Here is a 26,879-nt window from a genome sequence, read left to right on the forward strand (position 1 = left end):
CAGTGCCTTAGTCTTGTTTTTCCAAAGAACTGGCATATTATGGATTATTTTTAGCTCAAACAGAAAAGGAAAATTTTACCCTTTGAAACCTGGAGCGGCACCACTTTTTTTGTGCTGCTTTCGGACGCCTTTGAACCTTTGAACCCAGGACAAATTGCTGCGATTTCTTTCGCAACCTTTGAACCCTGGACAAATTGCTGCGATTTCTTTTAAAAACACGGGGAAAAAAGGCAATGAGGAAAAAAAATAGTAGATTTATAAAATACATTTTGAAAAGCTAGGGAAAAACTATATTCATCATCCAAAATGATATATTTGAATTTATGTTGAATTATAATATCTTTTAAGGATTTCTTCCAGGTCATTTCCTTCTTTTTTTGTATCTTCTGTTTTCTAATTTTTTTGTATTTTCAGGTAATTTTCTTTTACTTTTTTACTAATTTCTTACCGTTTTTCAGTAAGTTCTTCTTCTGTGGCTCATTGCCTTTTTCCATCAAGTCAATTTGCTCAGGTTTCAAAGATTTTCAAAGATTTCGAGAAAGATTTGGAAAAACATTTCTTACAGTTAAACATTTAACAGAATATAATAGCAGGTGAAATAACTTCACGTCATTGTGTACCACCAAGGATGTAAACAAGAAAAAAGCTGAATCCCCTGGGCAGATGTGCGCTGCTGCAGGTATTGAGAGCTGTGACAAGTGCCGTAAGAGGGGAAGAATACAGTATAATCCCCAAGGTGAGGGTGGATTGGATGATCCTGCATGTGGATGCTTACTCTGCAGGAACGAGGGGGGAAAGAGTGGGTCCCACTCTCCCTCTCGCCACGTCAAACAGTGATTGGCTCCTGCAGGGTAAATCTCCTATCAGGGAGCTACCTATAATACCTCAGTCATTCCACTGACGGAGGAGGAGGGAGCAGGGAGAACAAAGCCAGGTGACCCCCACATTCAAAACACAGTGAGTTTCCTGCCTCTTGTTTGTGTTTGTCTCTGTTTGTGTGTACATGCGCGTGTGTAAGTTTGTGTGGGTACCGCTGACATCTCTGGTTTCCGATGAGGTGTTAAATTACCCAATGGGAGCTTTAATAGAGCTACAGACACTCTTGATTGTGAGTCTGGATGAGAGAGAGATTGAAGGGGGAGCAGAGCGGAGCTGCCGGGCAGGGTAGAGAGGGGCAAAACAACTTCTGCAGAGCTGGGGACTCGGGTGAGTGGTGCAGACATCTGCGCACAGCTGGATCCAAACTTTACACTTAATTAAAGAGACATTTGCATGTATTTGTGGTGCTTTCAGTGATGTGGATGTGTTGTGTGTTTGGATGTTAGTTCAGTGGGAAGATTTTAGCAGCAATTTACCAACAAGAAGTTGCTTTTAGAAACAATTAAAAGTCTAGATCTAACAGCGCTTTTCTGTCCTCTGCATCTTCAACTGTCCTTCCTCTTGGACTCAGTAACCCCTCTATGCTGACATGGCGAAATCAATACATGTATTTTTTGCACAAGCCGCTTCCTTTGATAAGTATAAAATCCTATATCCTGGACTGTTACGTTATCTGCTCCAATGTGAGTGGAAATAGAAGCAGATGAGTCTCTGTGAGTGCGCAGGGCCTTTGGTGTCAAGTGGACACAGAGGTTGCAGCTTAAAAGCGTGTGTTTGGATTTGGTTACCTGTCCGAACCAGACAAATGGAATGATAAACAGCTGCTTAGAGATAAAGTAAACGTGATGCTGATCAACTACCCCAAACAGGGTTGGGTTTGATTAACCAAAACAGTAGTTAGAAACTGACGTTTTGTTTGATGAGTTTCTGCTTTCAGTCTGAAGTGACGGCTCAGATGTTTTTTCCGTTAGGAAATTAAACAGTTTTGTTGCACATGATCAGCAATAATACCACCTATACCTTGTGTAAGCACTTTCACAAACTTGCAGAGCTTGTTTTTTTTGTACATAGGAGAAAATTGAGGGGAAAAAATAACTGTACAAGCACAGTATCAGATGGCCAGTGCTCTGCTGATGCAAACACGAGCTGACAGGAAAATCTCTTTACTCACAAAAATGTATTGCACTATTTAACAAAAATATAACACAACTCTGCTTTTTTCACCCTTCTTGTGCAGATTACACAGAGGACTGAATCCAAACTGATTGCCTGAATGAGAACCAGGAGGACGGAGGCCACGCCAGGATCTTCAGTGTGGCGCTGGTTGTGGTGTCCCCTCTGCCTCCTGCACTCTGCTGATAGACGGAGTTGTGGCTAGACGGGCAATGGAGGTGCCGCTTGTTAATTTCGAGAACATGGATGATGTCGGCATTAACTTGGGAGACCCGAGTGACTCCGGGTACCCGACTTCGCCCCCTTCAGAGGCTCCAGATCAGAATCTTTTAACCCACCGCTTGAGTTCTCCTCACCAGTCGCCACACAGAGGACGACGTGCACATTCATCCGGTCAAGACGGGTTGTCACCGTCCACTCCTCCAACTCTCACGACCAAAGCAAACTCGAGCAGCGGCAGTTTGATCTCTAATCTCAAGCTCCTCATCAACAGCGAGTCTCCTACTGACAGCGTCTTCAGCAAGATGGCGAAGGACTGCTACGAGAATGAAGATTTGTTTGAGAAGCACTGCTTTGAAGAAAAAGATGAGAAAGTCGTCATCAATATTTCAGGGCTCATGTTCGAGACCCAGCTCAGCACCCTGAATAAGTTCCCAGAGACGCTGCTTGGTGACCCCATGAAGAGGATAAGCTACTTTGACCCGATGAAAAATGAGTACTTCTTTGACAGGAACCGCCCGTCTTTTGATGGCATACTGTACTACTATCAGTCAGGAGGGAGAATCCGCAGACCGGCCAATGTCCCCTTAGATGTTTTTGCGAATGAAATTGTTTTCTACGAGTTGGGTCATGAAGCAATGGAGCAGTTCCGCGAAGACGAGGGTTTTATCAAAGAGCCGGAGGTCCTTTTGCCTACCAACGAACTCCAACGACAATTCTGGCTCCTGTTTGAATACCCGGAAAGCTCCAGTGCAGCCAGATCTGTAGCACTGGTCTCTGTGTTTGTCATCGTCATTTCCATCGTCATCTTCTGCCTAGAGACTCTGCCAGAGTTCAGAGATGACAATGACTTTCCTTCAGGTTTAACCCAACTCATCAACGGGACCCAAGACGGTTCCGCCCCTCATCCCGCCACAAAAGACGTGTTTGCGTATTTAACAGACCCCTTTTTCATTGTGGAGACTATTTGTATCATTTGGTTCTGCTTTGAAGTCTGTGTCCGTTTCGTGGTGTGCCCAAGCAAAAGTGACTTCTTCAATAACATCATGAACATCATTGACATCGTCTCTATTATTCCCTACTTTGTAACTCTCGGAACAGAGCTGGCTACGACCCCCGATGACGATATCAACTCCAGTCAGAACATGTCCCTGGCAATCCTAAGAATCATCCGTCTTGTGAGAGTTTTCAGAATTTTTAAGCTCTCTCGACACTCAAAAGGACTTCAGATCTTGGGGCAGACCTTGAAGGCCAGTATGAGGGAGCTTGGACTGCTCATCTTCTTCCTTTTTATAGGAGTCATCTTATTCTCAAGTGCCATCTACTTTGCAGAAGTGGATGAGCCCCAGACGCAGTTTGTCAGCATCCCCGATGGCTTCTGGTGGGCCGTGGTGACAATGACCACTGTCGGATACGGAGACATGTGCCCCATCACGATGGGAGGCAAAATGGTCGGCACCCTCTGTGCCATTGCCGGTGTCCTGACCATCGCCTTACCCGTCCCCGTCATCGTCTCCAACTTTAACTATTTTTACCACCGTGAGACTGAGCAGGAGGAGAAGCAAGTGATGGATGCAGCGGCAGAGGCTGCCCAGAAAATGTCAGCTGCAAACAAGTATGGAAGCACACCCTCACTAAACAAAAGTAACGGCACCTGGCAGAATGAGAAAAGTGGCACACACTGTTAGAGAAAGTATTTATAGATATACAGGGGCATGGACAAATCAAACATATCCAGTAGTAAGATGCACTGCGATGATATCAGTTTATCTTTCACACTATTTTGTACTCCAAACATGGCAGTGTTTTGTGCATATTACGACAGTATTAAGCCCTGTGTGGTGAGACAGCCTTTAAGCAAGTTGTCTGTCTGCTTGTGGATGTGTCAAAGTGCAATTAATACAACTACTCTGTCAGTAAACATAAATGATAAGAACTGAAAGGTATAATTATCATCTTTCATCCAGTGCAATTGGAAGAATAATGTGATGGCTCATTTGTACTATAGCCATTTCACCTTAAAAATGTAGATTGTTAGGGTAAATATGTGTGTGAAGAGACAAAATAACTTGTAAGTTTGAGTAAACTGTCCTTTACGGTCTATAAGTTTATCCCACAAAAGAAAAAAAACTGTGGTTGTGATAATCATTAAACTGGAAGTATACCTAGAGCTCATATTACTGTACTTCACAGTTAGTCTTGTCATATTCAGCAAAACCTAGATAGAACTTGGCATGATTTTCAAGGGCAGACGATCGCGTCCAGTGTAAGGCAAGAGGACACCGGCGCACACATTGTCTTATCAGCAAAGCTATAGTTGTGAATGCTCAGCCAGCAGTACTTCTCCATGTACACAGCGTAACAATATCTTTGTGATAAATAGTTGGCACATCTCCTTGTAGTCTCATACCTGCAAAATATAAATCTGCTTTCAAATTCCATGTATTATAGAACATGCAGTAGTTGCATGCAGCTTTTAAAATTACAAGTTATTTTAATCCTACATGGTTTTTATTATTTGGCATTTTGCACCAGATGCTCACATTTGAATATGTTATTATAATGTGAAATTACCCTTAAACACCATATCAATACATTGCACTGAAAGTTTTTTTCCACATATCTCTTAAGCACTTTTGGAGCTTTACGTCTCGTTTCCACATAGCTCTGTTAACGCATCAAGTTGCGGTCTATTCATTCCTACGGCAACCTCCGTGATCTCCTAAGTGTTTCTGTGATCTGTCCTTTTTTAGCTTCATAATTTGCCTCGAGTGCTCGGGTTGGGCCAGTATAAAAACATTTTCAAACTAGTTTTATTTTGAGCTGAACACTGGACCAGACCTGTAAACCAAATTGGACCAGATGTCACACATGGCTCAGCAGTCGCCCTGAAGTGGAACATAATGACACTGTGTCCCAACAGAAAACTAGCATCTGACTCTCCCGTTGCAAAGCGTAACATCGGAGCTCTTTTCACATTGGAACCATTAAATATGCACCTCTGTTAAACAAACAATGTAGCTATCAGCTGCACGCTTGAGATCAGTCTTGAAACGTAACCACATAAAAGATGGGTGACAAGCCCACTTTCTATCTTCCTATGTTTGCAGTTTTAGTTTCTTGAGAAACTGATGCTGCCTTGATACCACAAAATACAGTCCATCTCCACCCAAGCAGCACTCGAACGTTGTTCCAAATTTGTCTGCACCGAGTTTGAAAGAAGTAGGAGATATAAATAAGAAGTAACCGGCTTGACATTTTCACTGGTCTCCACGCTGCTTTCTGCTATTTACTGACCTGTTTTCCCGACCCGTGACACACAAGTAAAAAATAAAAAAACAATAACACACATATAGAAAGGCATACTCATCTGCCATAGTGCTGTGTACACAGCTCTGGTCTATTGGAAATGGAAAAGGAACCTAATGCCTATTTTTAGTTGGTTTTCCCGTGTTTAAACAAACCTGCCGACACATGGTTGAGAAAGAGTAAAAATTAACTCTTCTTCGTTTTTATGCATATGTAAAGAGATGCATTTCCTTGTGTTGAACACAAGGGGTGTACGCTATACAGAGTTTTAGACACACAACAAAGTTGTGTGGAAACGAGGCGTTGCACCATCAGCTGTTGGCAGGGAAAACATATTTCTTAGAGTGTACAGAAATGCGAGATGAGATATATATTTGTGATCAGAGTGAGAGAATGGAGGAGAGGGCAAAGACAAAAAATAACTTTGCACTCATGTATTTGAACATTTTTCCATTTAACTTCTCATTTGTATTGCATGGCATAGTGTGCCGAAATGAGGTTTATCTCATAATATCAGTAACTTAGAGTTTGACATATTTATTGTACCTAAATATATTATAGTCTTTTAATCATATAACGGTGATCATTGTATTCCATGTGATAGGGAAAGCCAATACTTTGACTGGATTTGAGAAATGATGACAAACAATGATGTTTGTGTCTCATCAGGAATTTGGTATTATATATGCATGCCACATTTCAATCTTGAAAATGTACTGTATGTGAGTTTATTATACATATAAATACAGCTCGTATAGAAATGGAAGTGGATGTAGTTGTAACACAACCAATGCCTTTCTAATAATCCTACAATATGCAATAATGATGACGAGTGGGTGGTAAAACAAACACGTTGAGTTTTTCGCCCATGGAAAGAGCAATACCTATAATTAATTAAAATGAAATGCAATAAGGTGACATCAGTTAGTCACGTTGGTACTCAGCACTTTACTATGTTATGAAGCACTTAATATTGAGAACTGTTACTGTATGTGTCAACATTGTACAGTATACAGTGTCATAATGTTTGATTTATCCTGTAAAGAGTGCCTTTCATTAAACATGTATCCAAACTGCGTGAAGTTTCCCTGATGGTTTCATTTTCAGATATAATTTGGGGGGGCACAATCTCAGCTGTAAAAGCATTGACGTCTTGGTAAAAAAACAACAGCTTTTCATGCAAACTATGCAGGCAGGAGCAGCAATGTCTCTGTAAAAAACAAACAATTTTGGTGTCACCATACCTGCAGAAAAAGAAGCGGTTTCTGTTAAAAAAATAAATAAATAAAAGCAAAGCAATGTCTAGATGCAACACAAATGTATGTAGCCTAAAGACCCACAGTAAAAAGAGCAATGACTTGCTTAATAATAACTGTTTTTATCCACAACTTAGCAGCTGTCTCACTCATATATTATGTAACTTAAGAAACAGTGATATGATACTTGTGAAATGTGCAAATGTAACACATTCGTGGTTTGCAGAAAAGTATTATAATACCAAAATTTTCTTCTGGCCACTCGGACAATTTTTGTGCGAAACAACATAACAAGAAACTGTTTATTAAATGTAGTGGAGTAGAAGAATACAGACAGCAATGGAAATACTCAAGTAAAGTACAATTGCCTCTAACTTGTACAGTACTTGAGTAATTGTAGTAAGTTACATTTCACCTCTATTCATTCTGGGATAAACTATACTTGTGACATAAAGTACATTTAAACTTTTTGTTCTGTTCAACATTAATAGTGACAAATGGAGGTGTTAGTGTCAGTGTATGGCTGCAGGGCTGAATACTCATTATCACCTCATGTTAGCTGTTATAAACGCCTTCTCACTGCTGGTTCTCTGCACTGATATCATGATGGCATCCCTCTCTCTCCATCTCTGCCTCTTTACCTCTGTCTTTATCCAATATATATATATATATATATATATATATATATATATATATATATATATATATATATATATATATATATATATATATATATATTTGATGTTGTGTAGATGGCAGAGTGGATGAGCTGTGTGTTCTGTAACAAGCCTGTTATCTAATTAAGACATGAGTAGGATACAACCCGGCTAAAAATAGATGATGGGATCAGAAAGGATTATCAAATCATGCAGAAGTGCAACAGATGGAAAGCCGACATTCTGAGGAGTTTTTGTTGTTGTCGCGGATAGTGATAAAATTAGCGTTTTTTAATTTTTCTACTAGCACCACTCTTCACTAGATGGAAAATTCTTTTGCCGTGAACTTGACAATGCCTTTGACTGAGATAGCTTCAAAAGCAAAAGGAGCAAATTAAATATGCAGACCAAATGAATCATTTATAAGATTATCTATCTTGGCCTCAGAGTCTCTGAGCTGGCTGTCTCATTTGATGCTTTACTGTCCCAAACAGTCTCATCAAGGACGTGTTCTCGGGCAGTATGTTGGAACAATATCTCAATTTGATCTGTGCACAATTTGAAACTTTTTCTGAGATGATTCCTTTCTCTGTCAGACGAAACTGTTGGAGTCGATTCAGGATGAAACATACTGGCTGTGTTTTTGTGTCAGAGGCTTGCTCCTGTTGTCACTAGTTAACGGTCAGGTCAGCGGGCCGCCCTTCTGCCCCGCTGATCACTGATCGTACGGTGATAACCCGGAGACGAGTCCTGATAGCATTTTAGCGTTTAACTGACAGGTGGCTCTGGCAAGGTCAAAGTCAACGTGAGGCTGTCATTTATAATTCATCGGGTGTTCCACGAGCAGATCGCATCCATCCAGCCTTTGATAAAGAATCACCCCAAGAAATCCATTCAGCAGAGTGTCCGATCTCTGTGACACAGCAGACTGTACTGCAACCCTTAATGGATCTAAAAATATCACTGTTGCATGACTCTCCAAGTTAGCGATGAGCTGCGTCCCACTCCTTTAACGGAGAACAATGGACAGGTCTCACACCAGAGAGACTCATATCAGCTGGATTGGGTTACTGTTCTGTCAGCAGACACGTTATAAGCCCATTTCTGACCTGCACAGACAGCAGCCCTGCGTACTGTCGTTCACGCCCTCCAGAGAACAAAGTCACTTGGAACTGGGCAGCTTGTGTTTGTATTAAATCCCTCCAAAAGTCTCCTGTTTCTTCCAGTGACGGTAACTCTCCTGGATGCAGGACAACTTTCAAAAGGTGGCATCGGGCTGGATCACCCTGCCGTGACCTTGCCGTTACATTTTTGATCAAAGTGCGAATGCAGGAGCACAGCGGGTGTAATATTGAGTGGCACAGCAATCCTCATGGGTTTAATATTGATCAGCTGAGCTCACCTACAGTATTACTCGAGCCATTGATCCTGTGCCCTGACTTTGCTGACCAGGAACATTCAGACAGGGGTTTTGCATTACTTTATAGCTTCTTTATTGACCAAAGAGCAGAGATGATTAAATGGAAAAGCAAAAGATCTTCGCCTTAAAAGAAAAGGTGCATTATGACAACCGAGCCCATATTTTTGGCACGAGATAAATTGAGTTTATGGGGTGCTCCATCTGCTCTCTCAGCATTGAAGAGGATGAAGGACGAACAGGTGGAAACACCCTGCTTCTTATTAGGAGTGATGGGAAATCATGCGTCCTGACACAGTGTGAGAACAGCTTGACTTCAGTTGCATTGCTTCACTCATGCTGAAATTGCCTGATATCATCCGTGAGTCATCCCGCACATCCTTCTATTTATGGTTGTATGACACACGTATCAACTTGAATATATCTTATATTACCTGGCTAATAGTTATGCAGTAGGCAATATTTGTCTTTTTCCTCAGTATTTCCTCTAACGCATGAGGCTGGAGACATTTTATTTTTGTTATTGTCAACAAATGATCTTGATTTTTCCTTTAACAACAACCGTAGATATTTTGACTGCACAAACATCATCCTGCTGCTGTGAATTCTCACAAATCTGTGACTGAAAATAGTCTCCAACAAATACCTCTCTTAACATCTTGTCTGCCCAGCTTTTACTTAGCTCTTTTTAAATATGAATCTATGTGGTCATGACCTGATTTTTAAAGAGGTCGGCAAAATATTCATAGATGGAGAAAAACATTTGTTGGTCTTTTCATGAGGTCTGTTGGCAATAACCAAATTACAGATTATTACATGCTTCATCATTTAATAGGAGTTATCCATAAAAACATTTACAGGCATGCTGTGTATTATCTCATCATTTTAAGTTTAAGATTGACATCCCACCAGCTGTTCATTTCTGCGTTTACTGCATTCAGATGTCAGTAAATATAAGACTATGTTACACATTAACAGATTCCCTCACATTCTCTCATTTTAGTGACATGACAAGAAACTCCTGTGATCCTGATAGAGAGTTCGTGGCAGGAGGACTTTGTTCCTAAAAACTTCAATTATTTAAAAGACATTTTGGTGTGTTTTAATAATTCAGAGTGAATAATTCACTCTGAAGCTTCGATGGTTTTAGCGCCTCATTTGACAGGATTTCACTACATTCAACACACTGTGCTTTTGGCTCAGCAGCACTGCCGGCTATTATGAAACCAAATTTAATGTATTCAGGGTCATATTTCTTCACTGCACGCTGTGGAGCAGCGTATCACCAGCGCAGGGTTGTCTCCAACATAACTTTTCAGGCAACGAGGCAATGTTAGGTAGCTAACAGTAGATGGCATTTCCACTGCCCTATTTTGATGGACATTTTGAATTTGTGCATTAAAAAAAACCCTAAGTGAAATGCCAGAAAGTCTCAAAAATTTCCAAAAGGTTTTTATGTTTGGTGGACGTGGAAAAGTTGGTGTAGATGCGACTTTAGACAACAGAAACAGATCCAGCAAATAAACAAAGACGTTCTGTCATTTCTTTGGCCATTACGAGCTCTCGTCATGGTAATTTGATGGCTTATGGGACGCTTTTGTACACAGAGCTCCGACAAGCAGAGCTGAGCTGTAGTATCATTTGTTCAGAACTCTCAATTTGTATCATCCATCTCCGTTTTTACACATCCATTGTTTTCTTTTGTTTCCTTCCGTCTTCTGTTGTGGTATAACGGCACCTGACTGGAGAATTAGCTGCACCCACTGCTCATCTTAATGAACCACCTTTTAATATTTGGATGAAAAAATGTGTTCGAGTTTTTTCTCTTGTTGCTTTTCTGAAAATTCCATTAAAAGTTGCACCAATTTAGAATGGAAACCCAACTAATGGCAAGTTATTTGTCTTAAACAGTCTGCATAAAATATTGGAAGTAGTTACTGTCACACCATCCTTGGCTTGTGGATTCCTGTTTTGAAGTCTTGAGTTTGGCATTTCCGTTATTGCTGTCTTGTGATTTTGAGCCAGGTGTGATCGTTTTGTATGAGACGTTGGAGCTTTAAACCTTATAATCGGCTGAGTTTTACATTAAAAATATTCAACCACCATACGGTTGTCGTGAATATTGAAATAAGTTATAGAGACCAAAAGCATGATTTGTATCAGGCTGTATATTTTTTATTTCTGCTGTAGATTTGAGCATTTCAACACAGAGATCTATGAGGACTGAATCACTCCTGGAGCTGATCTCGAGTGGCTGTGAGATTAACTTCATTTTTCAGCTCGGTTGCTGATTGGTCTCTACCCGATGATGGTGATTGAATAATCAAACTTGCCTTGCCATTGGAATTATGCATTTGTATTAGGTTTTTTAATGTGAATTCTTGAGCACATTTTGATATCGCAAAAATCATGTTGCTTTGTCAATTACTAAAACACTTTCATTTTTAATTTAATCTCACCATCATGGCACTCTGAGGACCACTAGTTCTCCAGCTCATATCTTACTTATCATAGTAAATCAGTAAAACCTTTAGGGTGTATTGTATACACAGATGACTAATAATTTTGGATGTTCAGGCTACTGTAAATTAATGGAGCCATTGTATTCTCTGGTATCCACCTGAATGTGCTTTGTTAGCTCAGTCCTGCTCTACCTGCCGCTCCATCTATCATTTTAAGATGGGAGAGTGGAGTCCCTCGACAGAGAGGGCGAGCAATGATTCAAAGAGATGGAGATTTATGACAGGTTACTGCACGGTGACTGCTCCGCTGCAGTGCGTCAGCCCTGGAGGTCAATGGCCAGACTTTGTGGGACGAAACGTGAGTCTCACATTTGTCCTGCTTAGCACCCATGAAAAATGAAGAAGGTGACCTGAGTATCACCCGGGATCAGACAGTGCTGCCTTCAGGTGACCACAGGCTGCTCTCACATCTGGGACAGACAAAAATGTTAACGATGACTAGATTAGAGAGGCGAAGCGAGTGTGCCAAAATCTGGGTCATCAAACTGTAGTGCATAACAAAGATGAATCTGGAAGTCTGAGCAGACAATTATCTTAATTATTTTAACAACAGGAGAGACTACTGAAAGTCTAACCAAAGGCAAAACTCCGGGTATAAAAAGAGAAGCATCCATTTAGACTTCAGAATATAGTATTTGGTTATATTGTTATTGTAATAAGGTCACACATTTCACAAACTAGAAAATGTGTACAATTTTTTTAAAAGACAGTTTTTGTAAACCAAAAGTTGCAACAAAATGCTGCTATAAAAACATACCTCATTATACGTGAAAGGGACAGTTCATCCCATAATCAAAAAAATACGTTCTCCTCTTGCCTGAGGTGCTGTTTATCAGTCTAAATTGTGAGTGATTGAGTTGCTGAGTGTTGGCGACATCGTTAGCGATGTCTGCCTTCTCTACAATATAATAGAACTAGTTGGCACTCAGCTTGTGGTGCTCAAAGCGCCAAAAAAAAAATCAAAACATTTAAAAAACTCAACAGCAATGTCTTTTTCCAGAAATCATGATCCAGTTACTCAAGATAACGCACAGACCTTGTTATGAGCAGTTTCATGTAGGAACTATTTTCTTTCTACTGAACTACACCTGCCAACTTTATTACCACGCAGAAGGAAGCGTGCATCTACTCGTGTTCCTGTCAGTGCACGATGTAAATGATGTGTAGGTCTGTGGATTATCTTGAGTAACCAGGTCATGATCTCCGACAGTTTGAGTTTTTTTAAAAAAACTCAAGCTGTTTTTTTTTTTTTTTTTAGCTTTGAGCACCACAAGCCGAGTGCCATCTAGCTCCATTGTAAAAGAGAGAGGGGAGACATCTCTACAACTTTTGGATGAAGTGTCCCTTTAGAGTAGGTAAAAGTATATAGTATAATTTGCAAAATGTCTTAAAGTATCACAAGTTAAAGTACTCATGTGCTTGGGTGTTTTATTATTACATTATTACTGATGCATCAGTGTGTAAGCCGTTTTTTTTTATAGTAGCAAAGTTAAAGTCAAAGTGTAGCAAATTTTAATTTTTTTATACACTGTTTGGTAGTTTAATCTGTAACCATGCATAACATTTTATACACTCATTATGTATTTTGTCTGTAAAATTGTATTTGTAGTTGAAATATAAAGAAGCATGAAATATAAATACTTGCTTAATATAGTTAGGATCTGCTGCTGCCTACAGGAGTGACGAGAACTGTTTGATCATTTCTGGGGACAGGACTGATGTTATGTTGTGTCAAAGAGAGGACGCTGTTTCACAGTGTTTAGAGTGACACCTTGTGGCTTCACTGTGGCACTACACTAAAACAAACTGGTGAAAGGATTTCACTAATTTGTTTGCTTTGGTGTCAGTTTGTTGGCATACAGACAGGTGAAATAGGAAAGGTGTTGTTAAAATTTTCTTTGACAATTTTACATTTATGATTCATTTCTTCCAACCTAAAGCACACGAGGGCTTTGTCCAGCTTAAGCTGACAAAAATCTGATTAAATTAAATTTAACTTTCTCTTTAAATATTTAAATAAATGTAAAAAGCCAGTCATTTGTACCTGTGCCTGGATTTCCCTCTCACCTTAGCCAGTCGTTTTGCATTTGAAATAAAATAAAATCTCATCAAAGCACAAAATAGGGGTTTTTGCAATAACTTTAAATTCCACATATTGTCAACAAAGACAGAACATTTAACATCAAGGAAATCGAAAAAGAAAGCATTTTAAAAAATGATGAAGTAGTCGGATCATCAAAAGAATAGTTATATTGATGAATGTTCGAGGCTGCTTTAAAATAAAAATGTAAAAAATCCATCAAAAGACATTTAAACAGGGGGATGATTTGGGAAAATCAGATTTGTGTATGTTAAATTTACCAAGCAGGTGTCATTAGGTTTATCTTAAAATGTAATGACTTTCTTTTAATATAAACAATATTATTTTTGAGATACATTTTCAGAGTCACTAGTATCCCTTAAATATATATATATTTTCAAATCTGTCCTCAACTGAATAGAATATGAACAAATATAAAACAAATGTGTAAACAGTTCAGGTCCTGTTGACATTTTTCATGCGAGTCAGTAAATCTTGAACATAATTAAGTCAGGCCTATTTAAAATCTTAGTTTCTCTTAAGATGTCATAAATGGATATGATCAAACTGCTGTCGTCTCTCATGACGATGCAGCACAAACAAAAAGAAGCTTGATATCTCAGCTGAGCCACAAACTAACCGGTAATCTTACTTTTGGTTACATAAAGCGTCTCATGTTTCCTGTAAATAGATCAGATAAGCGATTACTCATGCAGTCAGATGCATTGGTCATAAAAAAAGAAAAGATTATTTATAGAAAAATTAGAGGAAGAACTTTTTCCTTCTTTGAAATAAGTTTTACTCCAATCGCAGTCTCTTCCTGGAAATCTCTGACAGCACTACAACAGGCTGATCCCAGTTCAGGCATATCTGCAGGGAAAAGTAGAGATTTCCAAACCTGGGAAAACTGTCTGAGGCGCGGGCATAATTGCCTGGATCATTCACCGGCATGCTGCTCGTAGTAAATGATTGATGAAATTACAAAGGTGAAAATGCAAGGAATTTATTTGGGTCATTGCAATGAGGTGGAGGAAACCAGGTGCAACATAACAGTGGAAACAAATATTTAAAGCTTTTCATTTAAAAAAAAAAAAAAAAAAGAAACTAGTGATAGAAGGATATTTAGCTTTATGGGAAAAATCAATTTATTCTTCCTATTATTATTATTATTATTAATGTTTAGAGCTGAAACAATGACTTGGTTGACAAAAAAAAAATAATAATCTCGGTTGATTCATTGGTTGGCTAGACAAATCAAAATATATGTAGATGCCACCCTGGCATTTGAAAACCCTTTAATTACATTTTTGCACAATTTTCTAACATTTTTTAGACCAAAAAACAAATCAATTGATTATAAAAAATATGAATTAAATGAAGAAAACAGAGTAATCAAAACCAGTTGCAGCCCTTCAGCCTCATGTCTCTGCAATATTATTACATACTTGTATCACAAACCATTACTTGTGTATGCTGTATATATAAAGCTGACTATATATGCAAGTAAATGTATGTTTGTATATGTATTCTCCCACCATAACTCAGCCCATTTCAACAGCACTTCAAACTTAAACCACCAAGTTCTCCATGAAGTTTAATCGGCAAAACAAAATAATTTTAAGTAACTTCGGTTTATTTCATATAGCACGTTTCACGGAGCAAGGCCACAAAGTGATTTATGTAGCTTTTTGTCAAAAATTAGATCATAAAAACAGTAAATAGTTGAACAATAGTTAAACTTTTACGAAAAGCATTGTACAGTGTGTATTCTGTACTTAGCCTGGCTTCAGGTTGATTATGATGACACTTTGTTTCTCTCAAACCTCCTTTGAGGTCCTCGTCTTATTTGTTTAATGATTAATGTTTTTTTTTATTGTTTTTTATGGGTGTACAAAAATACACCAATATAAGGGATATCATGTGAAAGTGAGTTAAGTAAAACACACGTCAATATTTAAAGCAAACACTGTTTCCAGCATAGTCTTAAGATGCTGAAAGCTCAAGTGAGATTTTATAGACAACCATTCACCATTCAAGCATTCGGGAAGTCCCTCTTGTTTTAGTCAACCCCATATTTAATGAGAAACTATTACACAGTGCAACAAGTACTCTGTTTAAAAAAAATAGCTTCAGGCTACATTGCTGAAGGCATCATTAACACACACTGGCCCTGGTGTTGTAGCTGTGCAATAACTGTGGGCGACGTGCAGACTTGTTGTTATGTTACAGTTCCCCTTAAATGAATCAATGAATGTTGAGAATGGACCATTTTTATCTGTTTATATTCAGGAGCATGCCCACTGATTATATATTACAGATGACACAGCTTGTGTTATTATGGAAAACACATTTATCCATATTAAAATACTACATGGATTATAGATATTATAATGATTTGTTGCTCTATAAGCCCAAGCTAAAGTAATTTGCTTATGCTGTCGCAGTGATCTAGTTAAAATCCCTTTCTACACAGAGATCACGTGATAAGGCTGCTATGAAGTCCCTTCTTTTGCCGCCTTTGCATGTCTGCACAGAACTAAACAATGGCGGCATTATTTTGCTCCAGTGTGTGATTTCAGACCGCACATTTGCATCCTGGAAAGCAAGAGCGGTGTGATGGGCGTGATGTTTAACACTGCAACGTCTGCCTCCAGTGTGATGTTTGGCAACATGACACAGTGCATGTCGGCAACGCTTTCTATAACAACGGCACACCATGGCAATAAAAATCATTTACCCTCCCTGTTATACTGCAGCTGATCTAGTCCTCTGCTCTTGTCCTCTGTTTTCCCAGTTTGTGGACATTTTCTGCTGCTGGTCTTCTTTGAGTTAGCTGCTAACTGTTTCTTGCTGTTTTTTTAAATCTCCCTTGGTGGGTCAGGCACATAACATGCCATCAAAACAGGGTCACAAACATTTTACAGACAGTGATTCTGCACTGTTACTACCTCCCTTGGTGGCCTAAAAAAGAAAATCTTTGCTATGAACTGCAGACCAGTTTTGTGGTAGAGGGCAGGAGGTCAGCAGAGGCTTTACAGATAGCACCTTCTGACACAGCTTACACGCTGCCATTGAGAAGCACAGTTGTGTCCTAAATCCAGCAGCTTTTTGGCACAGAAAAGAGGAAATAAAAGTTGTTGTGGCAGGAGCCAAATATATTGCGCTGACTGGGGATCACTGGACTTCAGTGAGCAATTATAATTACCTTGGTGTTACTGTCATTTGCATTGACCATACTAAAAAATATTCATGGATTAACTCATCTGCCAAAATTCAACTGAATTGATTTTTTAAAAAAATAAGTTAACAAAAAAAATTAATGTATGTGATTAATTTAGGTTAATTAATCACAGCGCATGCTATTAATTAAGTTTTTAAACCTGCAAACCCCTGTGAAAATTGTTTTAATTTCTTTCAGAAACATGGGGGGAAAGGCAGTGAGCAAATTGGCAAGAAATGTCCTGCAAATTGCAACAATTTCTTTTTAAATCTAGACATTTTTTTTAAATGTTTTTATAAGCTAGGGTAAAATGTCGAAACTATATTTAGAATCATCACAATTAAATATCTAAAATGATTTTGCAGAATTATTATAATTTTGAACCACTTTTCAGGTAATTTCCTTGCTTTGTTTGTTTTGTTTTTTTGTGTTGTTTTTTTTTAACTTTCCCATGTGTTTTCTTTGTACTTTTGTTTTGCGTGAAATCTTTTTAAATTTAGAAAATGATTGTGTTTTTATAAGCTAGGGGAAAATGTCGAGAACTATATTTAGAATTATCTGTTAAACATTTAAAATCATTTTGCAGAATTATTATACATTTTAATTGCTTTTTTGCCCAGGTAATTTCCTTGCTTTTTTTTTTTATTGTTTTGTGTGTTTTTTTAACTTTCCCATGTTTTGTGTTTCTATGTTTGTTTGGTTTTTTTTTTTACTAATTTCTTGCTTGTTTTCTAGCTCATTTCGTCTTAAGTTGCTCATTGACTTACGTCCATGTTTTTGTCAAGTCAATTAGCCCAGGTTTTAAAGGCGTAATTGCTTGAAAGTCTTAATTATTATATCATTATTGTATCAGAGGGGCCATGTCCCCCCTGGCCTCCCTTGGCAGCGCCACTGACGGTGACAGGCTGTTTCCTCTAAAAGCCAATCTTTGATAGGAAGTGAACTCTGCAGCTGTCACTTCCTGTGAAACGTGGCCAAACTTACGGAAGAAAGATTTACAGCAGAACCGAGAGCTGCAGCGAAACCATAAACAGCTGAGTTAAAACCTGACACCTGACGGCTCTCATGCAAACCAGGAAGAGATGTGTTTTTTTCCCGTCCTCCGCCCTCCTCCTTTTGGTAACTATGACGAGAGGCGGCGGCAGGTGACAGGAGGGCAGAGACGTGTCCAAACATGGGTGGAGAATGTGAGCAGGTAGACCGGAGAGTCCCTTCATCACAGAGACGACTTTAAACAAACCTGCTGCGACTCAGGCACATTTAATAACCTCTGCACGCGGACACGGAGCTCTGCAGGAAGGAGACCAGGTGAGTCCACAGATACAGTACCTCAAGTTTTTAGCTTTAAGTGACTGCTGTTATTCCTGTTTAAAGCGTTTCTACGCGTCTGCAGCTGTGATAGCCAAAAACTGTACCAGTACAGTTACTGCAGGACTCCCTTTGGTCAACATGATAAATATAGTGAAGAAGTGTTTTTCTGTAGTTTTAAAGCTGAATATTTTACGAGATTAATTGTAACATTTTTATTAAGGCTTCAGTTTAATCCACCGATTGATAATTTTATAGCTATTTTTTAAAAATTATTTAAACATTTTAAAAACTTTTGAAAGTTATTTTTAAGCAAGAATCAAACTGCTCCAATTTCCTGTTTTTTTTTTACTCTTATGAAATTACACTGAATACATTTAGGTGTTTAGCCTGTCTTGACTTGAATGCTGGAGGGTGTTTTTCACTTCTTTCTTTTTTTTAAGAACAAATAATTGATTGAACAAGACAGTAACTGGCAGGTTAATTCATAAGGAAATCAATAGATTTGCAACTTAAATACAGTTTAGAGTTGCAGTTTAAGATTGCTTTCATTCATTTCACTTTCAGTTTTGTCCCTGTTTTGCTTTTGTCTTTTTTGTCTTAACATATGGAAAAATGAGGTGTGATTATAATTGTGTATGAAATGTTATGGACTTTGTTTTTTTAATCTTTTTTCAATCTTTTCCATATTTGTTCTTGAAAAGCTTAAACTAAGCAGTAAAGGGTTACCTAATAATATATGATATTTTAAAGGAGTAGGCAATAAGCTTCAGCCTGTACCTTTTTAGTCATTTTTTCCATTTTTTCTTTATTATTATCATTAATCGTGTTATTTGTACTTTTAATATAATGCCTTATTGTTATTTATTCCTTTTTGTTGTGCTGCTTTTTTAAAGCGGCAATGAACACTAAAATATTTTGCATGCAGATTTAGAAATTACCATCACCATCTAAATGCTGCTAAAATATGCATTTGGCTGTTAGATTTGTTTCATTCACCAGCACAAAAAAACAAACAAAACATGAGTGGCTGGTACATTTTTGGAATCTACCACTCTGCCACTGTGGCAGGTGGACAAACATGTAAATTCATTTTCTTGATTAATTCTTCTTGATGTGAAACGGACCTTTCTTTTCTATAAAATATCAGAAAAAATGTGATTACCTTAAGACTATTTCTTTTACTCCTTTAATTTTTTTGTTGAAGCAACACCCTGAAACCTCAAATATATTCACTTCATTATCACCTAACACAGTAAAACCAGCAAATCCTCACATTTGAGAATCTGGGGCAAAACAATGTTTGGCATTTCTGCCTTTGAAATGACGAAAGCTATTTCTATGTCACTTGACTGATAGATTAATCAACTATTCATTTTATATCTCTTGGCTTTCTCAGTCCGTCTCGGTATATTGTATGCGTGACTTTGTTTTCTTCTTCTTGCAGTCGTCCCACCATGGAAACACAGACAGAAACACAAAGGCCTAATAATGGCCAGCTGATTTTTGTGCCTCACAAGGACACAATCCGTCTGCTGGAGGTTTACGTCAAGCGCAGCCTCAGCCTAAATGAGGGGACATTGGGAGATAGGAAGGCCGGGAGGAAAGAAAAGTGGGTGACAATGCCGAGAAAGCAAAGGCGACATTCGAGCGACCCTTCAATTCACTTGGGCGAAGGATTAAATGATGAGGAAATTGGTCCGTTTGCTGCGGTCGAACCTCAAGTAGATCACCCGGAGACACACCCTGAGGAATTAGAGAAACCCGCCAAAAAGTCAAAAAAGAACAAAAAGCCTTCCTTTTGGAAAAGTTTTCTTGGTATTTTCTCTCGGAAAAGTAGCGAGGACAAAGATGAAGAGCAGGACAGTCCATCAGAGATACCTGAGGCCCCTTCTGTGGAAGAGGCCTCTGAGTCTGTCGTCACCTGTCTGCCCACAACTCCAGCCATTTCACAAAGAAAGAAGTCCATGGGACGAAAATCAATCAAGAGAAGGTTCTCCAAAAGGCGGATATCTGTGATTAAACCTTTTAAAGATCTCAACGTTGCTGACATAACCCGAGTGGAAGGTACGTTTAAGGAGTGAACACAACTGTATATTCATTTGTGTGATGTAAGACATGAAAAATGATGTGATTCAATTGTAAAATCTTTGTTTGATAACCAGAATAAGGGGACATCTGTAGCAGAAATGCTTTAACTGTTTGCTGTTTTTTTTTTTTTTTTTGCAGAAGTACAATTACTAATTGAATGTTTCTTTGCAGATGTGATCAGCGTGGAACCGACATTGTCCTACTATGAGAAAGTGTCAGAGGAACTGGAAAAAATTATCCACGAGGTGAAAGAAAAAGAGGAAGCAGAACCTTTATCTGATGGTACGAAACTATTTCTCATCACCTAAATGAAACGTGCCAAGAGTGTGGCAGTGTTAATGCTCTGAGACAGTATTTTAACCTGACAGAACATTCGGTACTAAAACAAAAACAGTTTACGCTCACCAGACAACAAACATCCTTTCTCTGATAAATATAGTACATGTTGACCTACTTTTGAGTGGCGAGTTGTGTTGACTTTGTGAAATTAGAAAATGTATCATCGTCCTGTCATTCCTCTCGAGTTCGAGATGAAATCATCTATAACGTTAATGAGTTGTTCAGTTTATTGATCACACTTCCCTCGCTGTTGTTTTTTCTCAGAGGAAGTACTCAACAGGATCATTGATTTGACAAAACAGGAGGGCGATGCCATCGACGACAAGGTCAGTGTATTAGTCGGTGAAACTTTTTGTGGTGTTTAATTTTGGGGTATTTACAGAATCATTTCTTTTCGTGCTTCAGATAGAGTGTGGTTATGCTGTTGGTTAATCATTATTGAACGAATGATGATTGAGGTATCACACATGTGTGCTACTTCAGCAGTTTTGACAGAGAGCAGTTAAGCGCATCAATAAACCATAAAAGTGTTATAAAGTCAGTGTAATAAAAGGTGCAAACGAGGAGTCGACCGATATTGGTTTTTCAGGGCTGATGCTGAAACAGATTATAAGTACTGATAACCAGTATTTGGAACCAATATGCATTTACAATAAGAAAGAAAATATTTCTGTCAAAATTTAGAATTTGGAATATAATAAACTTCAACACAAAGCTTTGTTTAAATGCCTTTAGCAAATGTTTAATCAAAACTGGCACCTAGTTAGTTACCTACAACTTTCTTTTTATAAAGTTCAGTGAAAATTTAAATTAACAAAATTAATAAATAAAAATATCTCCCTGAAGTTCATCTCATGTTGATGCTCTCTTTGCAAACTTTGGGTGTAAAACTCAGACCTGTGACTCAGTGAGCATTAAAATAAAATGTTGATACAGATAATCAGCAAATTGCCAAATAATGGCCATCCCGATAATCTGTCAACCCCTAGTACAAACTCCACAAGAAAGCCTCATGTTAGCCGCCGTGTTTTTAATTTGTATTTCATCAGTGTTACTGAAACTTGATGAGTGATACAATAAAGACCCTTTTTAAAGCCCCAGAGAGAGGGTGTGCAACGGTGAAAACGAGTGAAAGTACAAAGAGAGTCAGGAGACCCAATTCAAAACACAGAATATCATGTGACTCTTGTAATCTGGATTGTCGGTTGAACAAAACAAGCTATTAGATGACATCATCTTGGACTTTAGTGAATTGTGATTCGCCATTTATGGGCATTGTTAAGACTGATTTAATTAATTAATAATTTATCTAATTTTAGTGGAAGTGTTGAAAGGTAGCTTTAGTATTTTTCAACCTGGACCCTATATTTTCCACCTGGACCCTATATAATACTGGTGCAGTATTGTGAGATGGGGCTGCAGCAGGTAGCGGCAAAACAGGCTGCAGTGTAACTACTCAGAGCATGTTTACGCCATGAATTTACGTCCTCTAAAAGTGTTTGCTTTTGCCTCTGATGGGCTCAGATCTTTATTCTAAGTGTCTTACTACCTTATTTAAAGGATCTCTATAGAGAAAGACTTTATTAAAGGAAGATCCTTTTTTGTTTACAAGAAACACGTCTTTAAATCATCGCCAAACACTTTAGACTTTATTTAGATAATCAGTCATTTTAGTGTTTATTTAGCCATCGTATTTTCACATCTAACTGAGTGATTTCAAGGATTATTTCAACCAAATCAGAGGTGGTGATCGTTGGAGCGGTCGACAGACGAAACAAGATGGCTTTTGTGGGTTTTATTTTGTTTCTGTCAACTTTGAATGAAGTGTGATTTACTATGATAAAAGTATTGTTTATTTAAATGGAGTTTGGTGGGTTTGTTGATAATGATTTGAGGGCCTTTTCTGGTTAAACGGGGAGGATCTTACTCTTTAATAAAAAAAAAGGGTCTGTAGGGTCCTTTGCATAATGTTGTCAGACACTTATAATAACAATCTGAGCCTGTCAGTGGCCAAAAAAGCCCTTTTTCTGGTTGTAAATTGACGTGCAAACATGCCCTGAGTGTTTACAGTACAGCGTGTTTTACCACTGCTGGCTGCAGAGATCTTGCTCAACATTGGACCAGTTTAATGATGTTTTCTCCATTAGTCACGTAGAAACAGAAACAAAACGTACCCTTCAAATGAATTATTGGTATTAGTTGCAACAAAATGACAACAAACTTTGTACCTGAGTTGAATTGATAATCGTCTGTTTGGCTAGTGACCTGCTGGAATGATTAAAAACATTAAAAAATCTATTTTAGCAGTGTTTAAGCTATTTATGGTGTATTTTTTCCTTGTACCATTAATGTTTATTAGCAGTAAAATCCCTTATAGGTGAAAGTGTAATGTATTTACTGACTGCCTTCTTCTCCTAATCTCCAGCTGAAAGACAACCCCACCCTGAGCAGCTTCTTCCAGAGGATGTCATACTCTTCGTTCCAGAAATTGGCTGATGCGTATCTGGAGACAGAAGCATCGCCGACCCACAATCCTCCCACTGTTTTACCGACAGCACCTGAGCTGGTCAAGTTAGCCTTCACACTGGATTTTACAGCCAGGATAGCCGGGCTGTCCAAACAGAATATAGGTCACATTACGGGCCTGGGGAACCGTTATCTCCAGGACCGATTTGAATACCAACAGGTGAGAATCAGATCTGTTGAAAAGAGATAAAACAGAGAATTTGGGTGCTTTTTGTTTTCTTAAACAACATAATGATTCAGTTTACAATAATGATGTACAGTACATCTCTGATAAATGGTCCTGCAGCATAATGAACTGTCACAAAAACAAAGTCGCCCAGAGTTTTGCTTTTAAACTCGTCTTTTTTTACAGGCGTGTTCAGATCATCCAGTGTCTGACAGCGACGACTGAGAGGCAGCCAAAAACCAAAACCGCTGCTGCATGTGAAGTGTGTGACTTTTCTCAGCACCACATGTGTGGTTAAGGATGTGTTGCAAGCATTTCCCCTTTTTGAAAACAGAGGGGACCACCCAACACATTTTATGCTTGAGAACAACAGCTAGTTGTCATTTTCAATTGATTTTTACTGTTTCATGATAGAAAACTTGTGTAATTCTGCTGCAACAGGATGTTTTCTGAAAAACCGGTCGAATGGCTTTGGTAGATTTGAGTAGGTAGTGTTGACTGAGGTCCTTCATTGGGAGGATCAGCTTAAAAAGGAAACACAGTACATGTTGCAAAGACTCACAAACAGCTGATTCTACAATGACACTAAAATGTGATGCTTTTTTTAAAAGAAATCCAACAGATTTCTGCTCTTTCTGCTCATTGATTTGTAATTAACAGAGCAATGGAATTATGTAAATAAGCTCAACAATGGTGCAATAATTTTTTTTAATGTGTAAGATAAGCAAAACCTTATTTAATAGAAACTAAACTGAAATGATGATTGAATGCTGGCATTCATGGTGTATTCTCAAATTAAATATATTTAATACTGAAATTTGTACTTGTTTTTGTCATGAAACCACACAGCTTCATTCTTAGGTTAGTGGACTTTCGTATTGACCAGTGTTATTCAATAAATAAACCAATGTGAAATCAAAGCTAAGACAAGAAAAAAGTAAAATTTGCGAGTATTTTAACCGCCATTGCAATATGAGTTACAATTTTATGATAATGGTAATTTGTGCTTTCAATATCACTGAAAAAAGGATGAAAAATAATAATGATGTAATTTTTGCTGGGGTCCGTACCAAACAATCATGTTCCCTTGCGTCTAAAATAGGACTTAAAGACCGGGCCTCTCTGTAGCACCTCAGTGCTTCATTAGTTTGTTGTGAAATATTTTATCTTTCCTGTAATATGGATATTGCACTTGCAACATTGCCATTTCAGTTATAATTGGTTAATGGTGTGGCCCTAACTTTATATGTATTTGCCTTTTTTCAGTGAACTACAGGATCATTTTAACTCATATGTTTTCTAAAACTTTGAAAAATCTTTGTTGGAACAAGTAACCACTTGCAGAATTATGCAACAGGTGAGAAAGGTCGGAAGCAGACGGTCTTCCTTTTATGGCCTCACAGGCCAAAAAAGGCTAGGAAGCATTGCTCCATTACGTAAAGGAGGCTAAGAGGTAAAAGAGGAGGAATGAGTGAGACCTTGATTCTGCCACACCTCTGTAGTCTTTCTGCATACCTTCTGAGCTGCAGCGCAAACAGCCTGCAGCATGGGAAGGTTTTTTTAAAGTACATTCCTGCAAGACTGACTTTAACATGTCATGGCAGTAACTGCTGCAGCTGTATGCACAGCGTGGGCTAAACAGCTAAACATCAGTAATGTGTTTTCATGTGTGGTGCTGATTGTTGATAGCAAGTATCTATAATAGATTTGCAGCCACCAGATAATTATGAGATGTGACAGTCTGTCAGTCGCGTGGTTAAAGCATGCTGTGATGGCTCTCACCTGAGAAACAGGTTCCCCTGCAGACAGGAGGCCTGTTGACAGTCACAGAGGAGCGCCTTAATATCCTGCCGTGCAAGAACTAATGGGCTCGCGGGGGATTGCTGTGCATCCAGCAGTGTTATGCAACATAGTCACATACATAAGGAAAAGAGGTGACGGATGCAAACGGAGAAAAAGATGTAAAAAAACGCTCAGTGAAAACAGTAGTCCTGGTGTCGTCATTCACCGCCATGTGACATGAGCAGGAATCTATTTGGCGTTAGTGTGAGTTGTGAAGCTAAATCTTTCCATATGTACTACATTCATGTTTGGATCATTAACCCTTAAAAACCTGGATCAACAACAGTTTTCTTTCCTGTATTTAGATGCCTTTCACAAGTTATTTGACCCTTTGAAAACTGAGCAATTTTTTTTGATTTCCTTTGAATGCACAAATTGTGAGAAATTAGTAAAAGGTGACAAGAAATTTACTTAAAGTTTAGTTTTAGGAGAGAGTGGAGGACTATTAGAAAATTATCTAAAAAAAAATAGCGAGAAATGTCCAGAAAACTTTAATTAATAATAATATAAAATAAATAATTTAGAATAATTACAATAAAATAATAATTTTAATAAGTTTATACATTAAATTATGTCACAGAAAAAAACATTTTAAAAAATCCCCCCCAAAAAAATCTGCACTCTTAAGGTAATAATAATAATAATTTTTTTATGTAATACAAATTTTTGTGTGCTTATTTTCAGATAATATTCTTGTCTTGTTATTTTTTTTTCTTTTGCAAATTACTCATTTTTTGGGTCATGTCTTGTTAAATTGCTCATTGCAGCCCCCCCCCCCTTTTTTTTTTTTTGTTTTTTAAGGAAATCAAACAACTTTGATCAGGTTTAAAGGGATTAAACTGAAACTATAAAAACCCCTGGATGATATTATGTGTGTTCAAATCATGTCTTACCTCCAGTTACTGTGCGTCCCTCTGCTGACATGGCATTTTAGCATCACATTTCTTTTTGCATGTTTTGGATTTTCCTGCAATGCCAGCTCTTGAAAGTCATGTTTACTTTACAATCAGAGGACTTGTTTTCTTTCCGTACCGCGAAGGTGCAACTAGTGCTGAACTTCCTGGTTTTGTTGACCCAAATTTAGGTGACCAGACAGACTGTTGACAGGTTTCCAAGAAAGCAGGTCGTGGAAAAATTTGCTGTCGCTTTTCTGACAAGGATTACCTAACTGTCTAAAAGTACGGTGACGAAGTAAGCTGTCACACAATTAATGTTACATAAAGATTAAATAACAAAAGGTGAATTGTTATTCGTCTGATGACTCACGTCTCAACACAGCGAGTTGCTCAAGTCCTGGCTCTGTCAGATCAGCGCATTTACTGTGACATCAGATTAATCCAGGAAATGTGAACAAATGACCCAGTATCACACATCTGTGGCTGCCTGTGAGGTTGAGGGTTGATTTTGGAATTTTTTTCTGGTTTTTAGGGCTCTAAATGATTTTGTACCTTCGTATCTGTTTGGCTGCATATCTGTGTGTGTTCCAAACAGCTCTTTAATGATGTTTAGCGCTGGCTTGCTTTATGTACCAAAAGAAATAATTATAAAAAGCAAAATAAAGCAGCTTTCTTTTGATTTGCATGAATGTTTTGGAACAAATCACAGATAAGTCCAGTAACTTGATGGTTTTGCAGCCCAAGTTTACTTTATGATCTTGCTTTTAGTTAATTACAATTTGCTTTTCCTTACATTGTTACTATTTTCTATTTCTTTTATATGTTTCATACTTATCTGAATGGGTTTTTATATCTTAGTGTCTATGGTTTTTCTGTTATTTTGTTATCATGTTTTTATTGCAAGTACCATACTTTTTATTATCTCTTTTCAGATTCATTTTATTGTTTTCTCTATGTAGCTCCGTCTTTACAAACTTGTA

General features: G+C 38.1%; 2 protein-coding genes across 2 annotated transcripts; both read left to right on the forward strand.

Annotated features, from left to right (window-relative positions):
- The first annotated feature begins 2,132 nt into the window (after positions 1–2,132).
- On the forward strand, positions 2,133–6,663 carry LOC121950871 (potassium voltage-gated channel subfamily A member 10). Its single transcript, XM_042496959.2, has one exon. The coding sequence runs from the start codon at positions 2,265–2,267 to the stop codon at positions 3,957–3,959; it is 1,695 nt and encodes a 564-aa protein (XP_042352893.1). The 5' UTR covers positions 2,133–2,264; the 3' UTR covers positions 3,960–6,663.
- An 11,017-nt stretch (positions 6,664–17,680) lies between these two features.
- Positions 17,681–23,978, forward strand: LOC121950669 (uncharacterized). The gene is made up of 6 exons (XM_042496749.2): positions 17,681–18,039; positions 19,487–20,106; positions 20,302–20,412; positions 20,734–20,795; positions 22,895–23,155; positions 23,348–23,978. The coding sequence occupies exons 2-6, from the start codon at positions 19,497–19,499 to the stop codon at positions 23,384–23,386; spliced, it is 1,083 nt and encodes a 360-aa protein (XP_042352683.2). The 5' UTR covers positions 17,681–18,039; positions 19,487–19,496; the 3' UTR covers positions 23,387–23,978.
- The last annotated feature ends 2,901 nt before the right edge of the window (positions 23,979–26,879 follow it).

This window comes from Plectropomus leopardus, chromosome 2, assembly GCF_026936395.1.
Source record: "Plectropomus leopardus strain MGB_pleo_1.0 chromosome 2, ASM2693639v1, whole genome shotgun sequence".
Taxonomy (NCBI): domain Eukaryota; kingdom Metazoa; phylum Chordata; class Actinopteri; order Perciformes; family Serranidae; genus Plectropomus; species Plectropomus leopardus.